This window comes from Trichosurus vulpecula, chromosome 2, assembly GCF_011100635.1.
Source record: "Trichosurus vulpecula isolate mTriVul1 chromosome 2, mTriVul1.pri, whole genome shotgun sequence".
Taxonomy (NCBI): domain Eukaryota; kingdom Metazoa; phylum Chordata; class Mammalia; order Diprotodontia; family Phalangeridae; genus Trichosurus; species Trichosurus vulpecula.
Genome location: NC_050574.1, coordinates 6076654 through 6088980, shown reverse-complemented (window position 1 = coordinate 6088980; position 12327 = coordinate 6076654). Strand labels below are relative to the sequence as shown.

At 45.3% G+C, this 12327-nt stretch overlaps 1 protein-coding gene across 1 annotated transcript in view; it reads right to left on the bottom strand.

Moving 5' to 3' along the window:
• LOC118836164 overlaps positions 1–12327 on the bottom strand; it is a 17600-nt gene continuing 5273 nt past the window's right edge. The window contains 3 exon segments of the mRNA XM_036743527.1: positions 1–191; positions 194–4832; positions 6352–6412. Of these exon segments, the coding sequence (XP_036599422.1) occupies positions 16–191; positions 194–4832; positions 6352–6412 (4876 nt within the window). The 3' untranslated portion in view covers positions 1–15.

Genomic DNA, 12327 nt, shown 5'->3' with positions numbered 1-12327 from the left:
GGTAGAGCAGGAAAATCAGGATGAGGAGCGAGACAGTCTTATCTTTAGTGGATCTCCAAGGGACTCCGCTTTCCATTTCTCAGGCGGGGCTGCTTTGACTCGACTGTGATGAAGCCAGGCAGAGATGTTATCAACCTTGACGGCGGTGGGTGTGGTGAGAATTACAGTATGTGGCCCTTTCCACTTGGGGCAAGATCTGTAGCGGTATGCTTCTTGACAAAAACAGTATCGCCTGGTTGAAATTTATGCACAGGGTTGGAGGTCGGGATGGGCAGCGCGTCTCGCACCTGCTTGTGGAGTGAGTTCTGGGTTTCTTGGAGACCCTGAAGGAACTTAATAATAGAGGAGTTAGTTGCTTCTGCTATCAAGTCTTCTCTTACAGCAGGTAAAATGGGAGGCGGCCTCCCGTAAAGAATTTCAAAGGGGGACAAACCCAGTTTGTTTGGGGTGCATCTCACCCGGAGGAGAGCAAGAGGAAGCAATGTTACCCAATTTTCACCCGTTTCCAAACAAAGTTTTGTAAGGCACTCTTTTAATGTACGATTCATTCTTTCTACCTGGCCTGAACTCTGAGGCCTATATGCACAATGTAGTTTCCAGTCTATTCCCAATGCCTTAGATATACCTTGGGAAATTTTAGCAGTAAATGAGGGGCCATTATCAGAACCAATCCTAAAAGGCAATCCGAATCGGGGTAAGATTTCATTCAGGATCTTCTTCACTACGGTTTGGGCAGTCTCATTTCTAGTGGGGAAGGCTTCCGCCCAACCTGTGAAAGTGTCTATAAAGACTAAGAGGTATTTATATCCTGCTGCAGGTGGCTTAACTTCCGTATAATCTACCTCCCAGGCCTCCCCTGGTGCACAGCCCTTAACTCGTACCCCCAACGGGGCCTTTTTGCCTTGTTTTGCATTTACTTGGACACATACTGTGCACCGATCTACTGCATCTTGTATCAAATTTGTTATATTATGGATGTAATACCTCTCAAGTAGCTGGTGCATTTTCTTAGATCCCAGGTGAGTTGAGTCATGGACTTCTCTAATCAATTCCCTTGCTAAAGCTTTTGGAATAAAAATTTTGTCCTCTATGACCCACCATGATCCTTCCTTCACCCCTCCCTGTTGGATAGCGAAGGAATCATCCGAGGAGGAATAGACAGGACTGGGAGGGAGCGGGGTGGGCATCAAGGGGGCAATGAGGGAAGAAGTGGCCGAGAGCCGAGCAGCAGAATCAGCAGCTCGATTGCCCAGGGCTTCAGGGGAGTCACCAGTCTGGTGACCAGGACAGTGGATAATAGCAAGCCGTGAAGGGAGTTGGAGAGCGTCAAGAAGGTCTAGAATTTCAGATTTGTTGCGGATTTCCCTACCAGCAGAAGTGAGCAAGCCCCGTTCTCGATACAAAGAAGCGTGGACATGGGCTGTAGCAAAAGCGTAGCGACTATCAGTGTAGATGTTAACAGATTTTCCCTCCGAAAGACGGAGGGCTTGGGTAAGAGCAATGAGTTCAGCCCTCTGGGCGGAGGATCCGGAGGGGAGGGGGCTTGACCAAAGAACATTGAGAGATGGAGAGGAAATGACAGCGGCTCCAGCATAGCGGACACCGTCTTTAACAAAACTACTTCCATCGGTAAAGAGTATCAAGTCTGGGTTCGAGAGAGGAACATCTGTCAAATCAGGACGAGCAGATTGGACTTGGTCAAGAAGTTGATGACAATCATGGATAGGGACAGACAGATCAGAGTCAGGTAGCAGGGTAGCCGGGTTAAGGGCTCCTGTATGAATAAAAGTCAAGCGAGGGTGGTCTAATAAGAGTGCTTGGTAGTGAGTGAGGCGAGAGTGGGAGAGCCAGCGATCTGGCGAGGAGCGGAGGAGGGTCTCAACCGAGTGTGGGGCTGAAATAGAGAGGTTTTGACCAAAGGACAACTTATCAGCCTCCTTGACTAAAAGAGCAGTAGCTGCTATAGCCCGGAGGCAGGGCGGCCATCCTGAGGCTACGGGATCAAGGCGTTTAGAAAGATATGCCACAGGCCGCTTCCATGGTCCCAATGGCTGTGTTAAGACACCCTTGGCTATTCCCATTTTTTCCGTCACAAAGAGGTGGAAAGGCTTGTGGATATCAGGGAGTGCCAAGGCTGGTGCAGAGAGAAGGGCATGACGGAGGTTATCAAAAGCAGCTTGTTCAGCTTCCCCCCAAACAAGGGGCCCCTGCCCGGAGGAAGCAGAGTAAAGGGGTTTGGCCAGATCAGCAAACCCAAGAATCCACATCCTGCAGTATCCAACCACACCTAGAAATTCCCTCACCTGTTTCTTAGTAGATGGAATAGGGATAGCCAGTACTGCCCTTACCCGCTCAGGAGAGAGAGATCGCTGCCCCTCCCGTAGAATGTAGCCTAGATAAGAAACAGACTGGAGGCACAATTGTGCTTTCTTTGCAGACACACGATATCCCAAAGACTGCAGAAGGGACAGAAGGGCACGGGTAGAGGTCAGGCACTCATCATAAGAGCTAGAAGCCAACAGTATATCATCTACATATTGCAGGAGGGTACAAGAAGGATGTTCCAGACGGAAGGGTGCCAAATCATTATGAAGGGCTTCACTAAAAAGAGTAGGAGAATTCTTAAACCCTTGAGGCAACCGAGTCCAAGTAAGTTGTCCAGAATACGCCCCATCTGGGTCATGCCATTGAAATGCAAAGAGAGGCTGGCTAACGGGGGCTAAAGGAATAGAGAAAAAAGCGTCCTTCAGATCAAGGACAGTATACCAAACCTTATTTGGAGGAAGAAGGCTAAGTAAGGTGTATGGGTTGGAGACATCAGAGGGTAAGGTTTCTACCCGCTTGTTGACTTCCCTTAGGTCCTGGACAGGGCGGAAATCCTTGGAACGGGGCTTCCGTACAGGCAGCAGAGGAGTATTCCAAGAGGAAGAGCAGGGCACTAGGATCCCGTGGTCTTGGAGACGTCGGATGTGTGTAGAAATGCCTCGGTGTACCTCCTGGGACATAGGGTACTGCCTAACAGCAATGGGAGCAGCTGAGGCAAGGAGCTGAACCACCACTGGGGGATGATGCGCAGCCAGGCCTGGGGGATTGGATTCAGACCAGACCTTGGGAAAGTCCTGTTGTAACAGAGAAAGCACGGGAGAGGGAGAGGAAAGGTGGGGAAGTGCCGCAGGGGTCACAGCAAGAAGGTACTCAGCCGAAAGCGGCAGAGTGATTTCAGTATTTAGAGACCCTTTGGGAACGTTTCCCTCAGGCAGGGCAAAGGTGAAAGTGGGGGATGGCGTGGAAAAAGAGATAGTAGCCCTGAGTTTATGGAGAAGGTCTCGTCCAAGAAGTGGGTATGGGCATTCAGGCATGACAAGGAAAGAATGGGTTACCGTTCCTGTGCCAAGGTCAACCACTCTATCAGTGGTCCAAGGGAAAAAGGCAGCTTGTCCTGTAGCGCCCTGGACAGACGTAGATCGGGTTGACAAGGGGCCTAATGGGGTCTTGAGCACAGAATGTGCGGCCCCTGAATCGACCAAAAAGTTAACTGGATGTCCCCCAACTAAAAGCTGAACCCGGGGTTCCTTAGAACCAGTGGGGGTGGAACCCGGGCACCCCTAGGCTTGACCGGTCGTGACCAGCACTGAGGGTGAGTGAGCCCTCCCTCCTTTTCCTTGGGGACACTCGTTTTTCCAATGACCAAACTCCCTACAGTAAGCACACTGGTTCTTATTAAGGCGGCTGCGAGGAAGGGACTGACGCCCCCTTTTCCCGTTCCCGTTCAGCGACTGGAGGGCTGCTACCACAACTTTAGCACACTGCTTACTAGTCACATCTGTAGGGGTGTCTCTATTGTAAAAAGCCTTCTGAGCTATCTCCACTAACTGAGATATGACCATTCCCTCAAAACCCTCCTGTTTCTGGAGCTTTTTTCGGATGTCCGGGGCCGATTGGGTGGCAAATGCCACGTTAATAGCCCTTCTGTTTTCTGGGGCCTCTGGGTCAATGGGACTGTAGGTCCGGTAGGCCTCATATAACCTCTCCAAGAAGGCTCCAGGAGCCTCGTCGGGTCCTTGCCTGATTTCAGAGATTTTAGTAAGGTTTGTTGGTTTCCTTGCAGCTGATTTCATGCCCTGAAGCAGATACTTGTGGTAATTACTAAGGGAGTTAAGGTCTCGCCGACTGGCCGGGTCCCAGTTAGGGCGGATAGAGGGAAAAGCTTCCTCGACCTCATCCTGGTGGTCCTCAGGGCGACCCCCGGTGGCTCCCAGTACAGCCTTCTTTGCCTCCCTTTTTATCCTATCCCTCTCTTCTGTCGTAAACAAGGCAGTAAGGAGTTGCTGACAATCGTCCCAGGTGGGGCGATGGGTCTGAAAAACAGACTCGAGCAGGCTAATAAGGGCCTGGGGTTTTTCAGAGAAAGGAGGGTTCTGAGTTTTCCAATTGTAAATGTCACTTGATGAAAAAGGGACATATACCAAGGAAGAAGTCCCTTCTGGCCCGAGAGTCTGTCTGAGAGGGAGAATGGGGGTTGGGTCTGGGAGTTTGGTAGAGGGATTAGTAAAAGAGGCAGCCAAGGCATAGGGAACCCCTCCCCGGGTGCAAGATGGAGACAGAGTGGGGACCGGATCCAAGGCTGAGGTGTCGGAGAACTTGGAGGACTCCACATTATCGGGAAGGGGAGGGTAGAGTCCCTTTCTCGGGGACCTGTCAGGAACTGTGGGAGACGAAGGGGAAGGGCGATAGGGTGGCGGTCTGGAGGGGGAATCTTTCGCCAGGATTTGGGAAACTGCAGGGAGCTCAGAGGTACAGGCTAAGGGAGGCTCCATATCTTCCGGCGGCGCCTGGAAAACAGGAGCCTCAGGGCGTTTCTGGACCCCCTTAGGAGTTAGGGGTCGAGCAACCAATACTCTAATACCATTTTGAAAGGTACAGGTTTTCAACCAGGGAGGGGGACACGTGACTAGTTACAACCATATATCAATATAAGGATACTGATCCGGGTGTCCTGGATCCCCAGTTATTACTTGGTATACCGCCCCCACAACCCCTCTATCTAATGTTCCCTCTGGGGGCCATCCTACACCGAAGGTTGGCCACTCAAGCCTACATAAAGTTGACAGTTTTCTCTTGGTGACTTTAACACCATATCCTGAATGTACAAATGCATCAAAATGGGATAGCATGCAATCTAATGGAGTCTGGGGTTTAGAGGCTGATTTTCCCATTCTTATTCACTAACACGAACAACAGGAAGACTGGCAGCAGACAGGACAGGGAGGATAAACGCCAGATTCCGTATTTACAGGTAAACAGAGGTTATCAGCCTGACTGAGAGGAGGTGTTTAGCAAGAGGGAGCTCTTGCAGTGATTCTACAATTTCAGGAGTTCTTTCTCTCACTCTTTCTTCTCTCACCCTCCTTCCCAAAATCAAACTAACCAGTTTCCAAACTTTCAATGATTTAATCCTAGAATTTGCCAGAATTTTAATCCTATTCTCTCTGTAATTTCCACGTTGGCCAGACGGGAATCACGAGGAGGGAGTCTTTGTTTTCCTAGTTGCAGCCTGAAATCCCTAGCTGCCTATGTTTCAGATTTTTTTCTTTTTTTCTTTTTTTTTCAACAAAACATAGACATTTCACAATTAACACAGACACGCGAACAGAGACGAACTCAAAACACAACAAAGTTCACGGTGTGGATCGAATTGAAGGCTAAGCAGGTCCCCTCAGAGGAAAGATTTCCTCCTCAAAGATAAGACCCCCAATCTCTCTCACACCTCCAACGGCAAAACAGAGACCAACAGCATGGGCTAATTGGAGGCTAAACAGGTCCCCTCAGAGGAAAGAAGATAAACCAGGTTTCCTCTTCAAGGAAAACACCCCCAATCTTCCCACACCCAAACAGACCAGGTAGCATGGGTTAACTGAGGCTAAGCAGGTCCCCTCAGAGGGAAGAAAATAAACCAGGTTCCCTCTTCAAGGAAAACACCCCAATCTTCCCACACCCCAACACAAAACAGACAACCAATGGCATGAGTTAATTGGGGCTAAGCAGGTCCCCTCAGAGGAAAGAAAATAAACCAGGTTTCCTCTTCAAGGAAAACACCCCAATCTTCCCACACCCAACACAAAACACATAACCAATGGCATGAGTTAACTGGGGCTAAGCAGGTCCCCTCAGAGGAAAGAAAATAAACCAGGTTTCCTCTTCAAGGAAAACACCCCAATCTTCCCACACCCCAATAGGAAGGGTGGCGTCCCAGCTTCCTAGCTCTGTACCACAGCCTCGTCAGGGTTTAGCATGGTATCAGAGACCCAAATGGCTAGCCCCAAACCAGAAACCAAACCAGAAAAACCTTACCTCTAGAGATCTGAAAACCTGAATTCTCCGTAGGCCGAAAAGGGACAGGTCAGCAGGAAGCCTGTTCTCCGAGACCCACGCTCAACATCAGAGTCCTAGGAAAAGAGACCCCAGGTGCCGGCTCTCCGAAGTGAGAGAAGGTGAAACGGAGCAGAGGCTCCCTGTTGAGGTCCGAAATTCTGTGTGTGTCTCTGGGGCGATAACACGTAATACCGCCTGATCTCGCTGGGGCCTCCAAAATGTTGTACCAGAAGCGAGCGAGACACACCACAGAGTATAAGTTTTAAGTGGAGAATTTATTAGCCGGCGGCCATCGGGGTACGGCACCACAAATCAATGGCAAATGTGTTGGGGTGATGGCTTGGTTTATATAGGATATGGGGGTACAGAGTAAGGGGGAAGAGGAACAAAGGTCCTGGCTGATCAAAAGATTCAGTCAGGTTATCGTACTAGTGGGATAATCTCATTTACATTCCTTGGTGGAGTCACAGAGTCCCAGGGATATCTCCCAGGAAGGGTCTGTCAAGTTATCTCTCAGTGGGATGGTCCTATCTATTGACATTCCAGGAAGGAACCAAGGAGTCTCAGGGATATCTGCTAGACAGGATCTGCCAGGTTATCTCTCAGTGGGATGGTCCTATCTATTGACATTCCAGGAAGGAGTCACCGGATCCTAGGGGGCTTGTTAAATGCCAAAGATATCTAAGTCCATTCTTTCTGGGGGGGTACTTGTCAATAGCTAGGGGTTTCTCAGGGGTTCCTAATTTCTCCTGTATTACATAACCAAACAGTAACTGCTTCTCTTTTGGCCAGGAATCCTGACAATCTTTCCCTCCCAGTTTTTTTTTTTTGAGTTTTTGATTAAAGGGCCATCCCTTGCTTAACTTCTTAAAGAGGCCTATTCACTCCCTCAAAGTAAAAACCTGAAAAAGACCTTAGCCTAAAAGGGCCAAGTCTCCCAATGCATCCTGGGCCATCACCAGTGGCTGTGGTGAATATCAGGCCACTGGACCCCCATGGCTCTGGAGGAGAAAGTGAGGCTGGTGACCTTGCACAGCCCTCCCTCACTCAAATCAAAGTCAACTACAAGTCATGTCATCATTTCCCTGGTGTCATCATTCCCTTCGAGAACGAAGGACAAACACAACCAGGTAAATAAACTTGGTTTATTTCTTTAAAAATTTATGCAGCCTATAATGTACTGTGGTTTCAATGTCCAGTAATTTGTACAATGGTTTATCTCCGAATGTGCCTTAAATAGAACAAATTTTTTTTCTATAGTTCTTTACCAGATAAACATGTAATATAGATTTAAGCATACTTCTATTTTATATATTTGTTACTACAAAGCAAAATGAATCTTTTTGTTGGAGTTTGTATTTACACACACAAGTTGGAGATTTACATTTTAAATAGACCTATAATATTTTAAATAAAGAAAGAAGATCCGACAAGTGGCAGGTGTAGTAGGTTTCTTTGTAGGGCATGTGACATTAATATTGAGAACTGGATCCCAAAGCCACAGGGGAAAGGGAAAGTCCAAGGGTATGTAGAGAGGGAAGAAAGCATTGGTCACTTTTTTCAGAGAGCAAAGTGCGCGGGGGTGGGAGCTCTGACCAAAACGAGAAGGAAAGGGCAAGAGAGCTTTGGGAGGGAAAACCTTCTATTTACTGAGGTTCTTCCACTGCTGCCCACCCCCTACCAACACCATCGTATTTGGAAGGTATAGGTAGGCTTCTGTTGCAACATTGAGCTGGGCCAGGTTGGTTCTAAAGCCCTGAACAACTCAGTCCTAGTATGATTCTGAACATGGTACCAGTGACAGGAATGATGGGTAAAAACCCTCATTTTGAAAGCTATTGGTAGAACTAAGATGACTATGTGACTAAGGCAGGGAACAAGTATCCAAGATATTGAGAGAATTTACATCCATGTGTACCTGGAACCATTGCTAATAGATGAGTGATGAAAGGATAGGAAGTTTTCCAAAGTCCTGACAACAATAAGTGCCACATGAAAACAAGATCTAAAGCATTGAAAATAAAAGAAAGTAGTATGAAAATAATTTTGGCATTTCTTGTCATGCCTTCACAATTTGGTGAAAATGACAAAAAGAAAGCAATCAGTATTTGATTTTTTTAAATTTTGAAATTCACAAGTGTGAATTTTTATATACCATAAAACAGAAAAAGATTATACATGAAACAAGTTCTAATATGCGTAGCTTGACTTTTTTTTAGTAATAAAAATTCAACATGGCCCTTTCAAATTTCTTCTCATTCCTCCTGGCCTTCTTTCTGTTCTATTGCATATTACTATTATTATTACTATATTGTATATTATTACAATCCATCAATTAACTTCTTTATTATTTTGGGATTTGAAGGGAGAAGGGAGGTAGATACTATTCATAGTCCACTTCCCACTGTTGTCCTTTCCTATCCCAAGTTGAAAAAAGTCAACATACAAAATATTTGTAGTGAAAACACATAGTCAAGGAAAAGAAATTGCTACACTGTCCATTTCCCAAAATGTACTTTTTATTCCATATACTGTATCCATCACCTCTCAGTTAGAAGGCAGCTTGCAGAGATCCTGATAAGTTCCTGATATAGTGGTTATTACAATAAGAGGTGTGACACCTTGCCAAGTTACTGGCCTTCACAATGTTGTTACTGTTATTAGTTACTCCCTGTAGTCTGCATTAGTCCTATTATACTATTCCTATATACATACTAGTCCTATATACATATTAGTCCTATATACATACGAATCTTCCTGGTTTTCACTGAAATTGCCTGTTTTATGGAGTGTTATTGCTCTGTAACATTCATAAACCAAAATTTGTTCACCTGTTGCCATGTTGCAGGACATCACATCTTAACTTTCCAGTTCTTTGACATAACAAAAGGAGATGGTATCAATATTTTTGTACACTTGGTTCATTTTACTTTCTTTAAGGGAATATGCCCTCTAGTGTTATCGCTGGGTCAAAGAATATACCTAATTTCTGACTTGGTGGGGATCTCACAGCTTCAGCAACAGTAAATTAATTAATGTCTGTTTTTCCATTGCTCTTCCTACAGATTTTTTTCTTATCTTCGTCAAATGCTTGGGGGTGAAGTAGAGCCTGAGAGTTGATTTAATTTACATTTATCTAATTGTTGATTTGAAGCATTTTTACTTAAACTTTTTTTGATGACATTTTTCTCCCCTGCTTGATCTGCCCTCTCCCAGATGAAAAAGAAAAAAAAAAACTTGTGACAAATACACAATTGAGGAAAACAAATTCTCTACAATATTTGTGATGCCGTTTTCTTATCACCTATACCAATCTGAAAATCTTTCTAATTATTAGTGATTTGGATTAGCAATTACAGATGTAAAGTATATTTCTCCATCATAAAAGTGCTTTGGATTATTACTGTCAACATAAAATTGAATTTCATCTGCCTTCTTACTGAGCCAAGAATCCTGCATCTTTCCAGGCTTTGCTTGTACTTTACTTTTGATGGAATTAAATGCTGCCTTTTTAGAGATGGATGAACTATTTTGCTGGTAAACCCTGTGGAGTTCCCATTTTTCATTTAGCAGCTTCTGAATTTCCCCATCTTCCATCAAACCAGTCTTGGTGTTTGCAAGTGTTCTGACCCAGATGAACAAATGCAGTGCTATACACCATCTCTGAAAGCTGCCCACTCCTTTTCTGCTCCAGTGTTGTGACTGTGTGTTGGCTCAATTTTCCCTCCAAGTTGTATTGGTAATTAAGGTGGGACTTTTTTTTTTCTTACTGTTTTAGAATGCTAAATTAAGTGTCTTTGATTAAGTCTTACTAGGTGCAAAGCTCCAGGCACACACCCTTTTGCTAACTAAGTGTAAAGCCCCAGGCTCACACTCTTTTGCTGATTAGGTGTGAATCCTTTGAGCCCTGAATGGAGTATAAAAGCTCAGAGGTTAGCATTTTGTCTGGGGTTCTCACTCATTGGGGGAATGTTGATGCAGAGACTCTGGGCAGCCATTGTTAAAAGCCCCCTGGCTTTGAAGAAACCCAGGTGTTTTGTTTGGGGGCTGTCAGTCACTGGAAGAGTGGTGTGGGACTCTGGGCAAGCCATTGTAACTGCCCCCTGTCTTTGCTAACCCAGACCCATTGGTTCTCTGGTAACTATGAATTGTGATTTGGTCTGTTTATATTGTTTCTGTTTGTAATTTGTTTGTATTTGCTCTGAAGTTCAGGTTGCTGGCTTTTCCTCCTGAACTAAGTGAGTTATATTTGTGTGTTTGATTAAAGTAAGATTGTTAACCCCTTAACATTGCTTTCCTTAGTAAAGCAGATCAAAAGAACCTGTGCTGGCAGCATTCTTGTTCTTTGGTTTGTGTTGGTCTTTCACCCCCACAACAGCTGCTAGCCAAATTGTTGCTACACAAGTTAGGGACAAACTGTACCTGCTCAGAGAAGACCTTTAATTTGTTGACATTAATTCTTCTAGTAGTAGTTGTGTCTTGGGGTGATGCTTTTGCTCAGTGTGAATATTTAGCTTAGAAATGATGCCTATGATTAGTCTAGGACTCTGCACCACACATTGCCTTCATCATTCTCACATCCTGTCTGTCTCTTCTCCTTACAATCACATAGTCTATTAAATGCCAATGTTTGCTGAGAGGGTGCATCCATGACGTTTTATTGCATTTAGGTAAGTGGAAGACAGTATTGGTGATGAGGTCATGAGATGCACAAGTCTTCAGTAGTAAGTGACCACTGCTGTTGATGTTTCCAACTCCATTCCTCCCTAGGACTCTCTGCCAAGTCTGGTAGTCTGAGCCTACTCTAGCATTAAAGTCACCCAGAATTATAAGTTTGTCCTCTTTTGGCACATTGATGATAAGGGTCTCCAGAGCTCCATAAAATTTTTCTTTGACCTCATCAGGGTTTGTCATGGTGGAAGCATAGGCACTGATGATGGTTGTATGACGTTTTCCTGCAAGTGGCGATTGCATGGGCATGAGCCTGTCATTCACTCCTTTTCACAGGCATACAAGCTTATTGACTAGATTAGTTTTGCCTGCAAAACCTACACCAGCTTCATGGCACTCCCCCAGGAGTTCAAGGATGCCTACATTGTCCATCTCTATAAAGGTAAAGGAAATAGATTGTCCTGTGACAATCACAGAGGGTTGGTCTCTCTGTTAGTTATTGCTGGCAAGATTCTTGCCAGAGTCCTCCTTAATAGGCTGATCCTTCACCTGAAATATGGTCATCTACCTGAGAGCCAGTGTGTCTTCAGAAAGGGCCTAGGAACAGTTGATATGGTGTTTACTGCTCGACAACTCCAGGAGAAATGCCAGGAGCAGAACAAAGGTCTGTATATGTTTGTAGATCTGACCAAGGCCTTTGATACTGTTAGTCATAAGGGCTTATGGAAAATTATGTCAAAATTTGGTTGTCAGGAGAAGTTCATCAGCATTGTATGTCACTTTCATGATGGCATGATTGCCCGGGTTCTAGATAATGGACAATGCTCCCATCCTTTTTAGCATGATGTTTTCAGCCATGTTGTCAAATGCTTTCAATGAGGATGAACACTGCATCAAGGTTCACTACCATATTGATGGTAAATTCTTCAATTTGAAAAGGCTACAAGCCAAGACCAAAGTGGAGGGAGTGTTGGTGCATGCTTTTCTGTTTGCAGATGGTTGTGCACTCAATGCAGCCTCTGAAGCTGAGATGCAGCAAAGTATGGATCAATTCTCTGCTACTTGTGCTAATTTTGGCCTAACAATTAACACCAACAAAACACAGGTGCTACATCAGCCACCACCACACCATCCATATGTGGAACCATCAGTTACAGCAAATGAAGAAGTTCTGAATGCTGTGGATAAGTTCACTTACCTTGGTAGTGTACTTTCCAGGGATGTACACATTGATAATGAGGTTGACACATGCATTGCCAGAGCTAGCTCAGTGTTTGGGAGGCT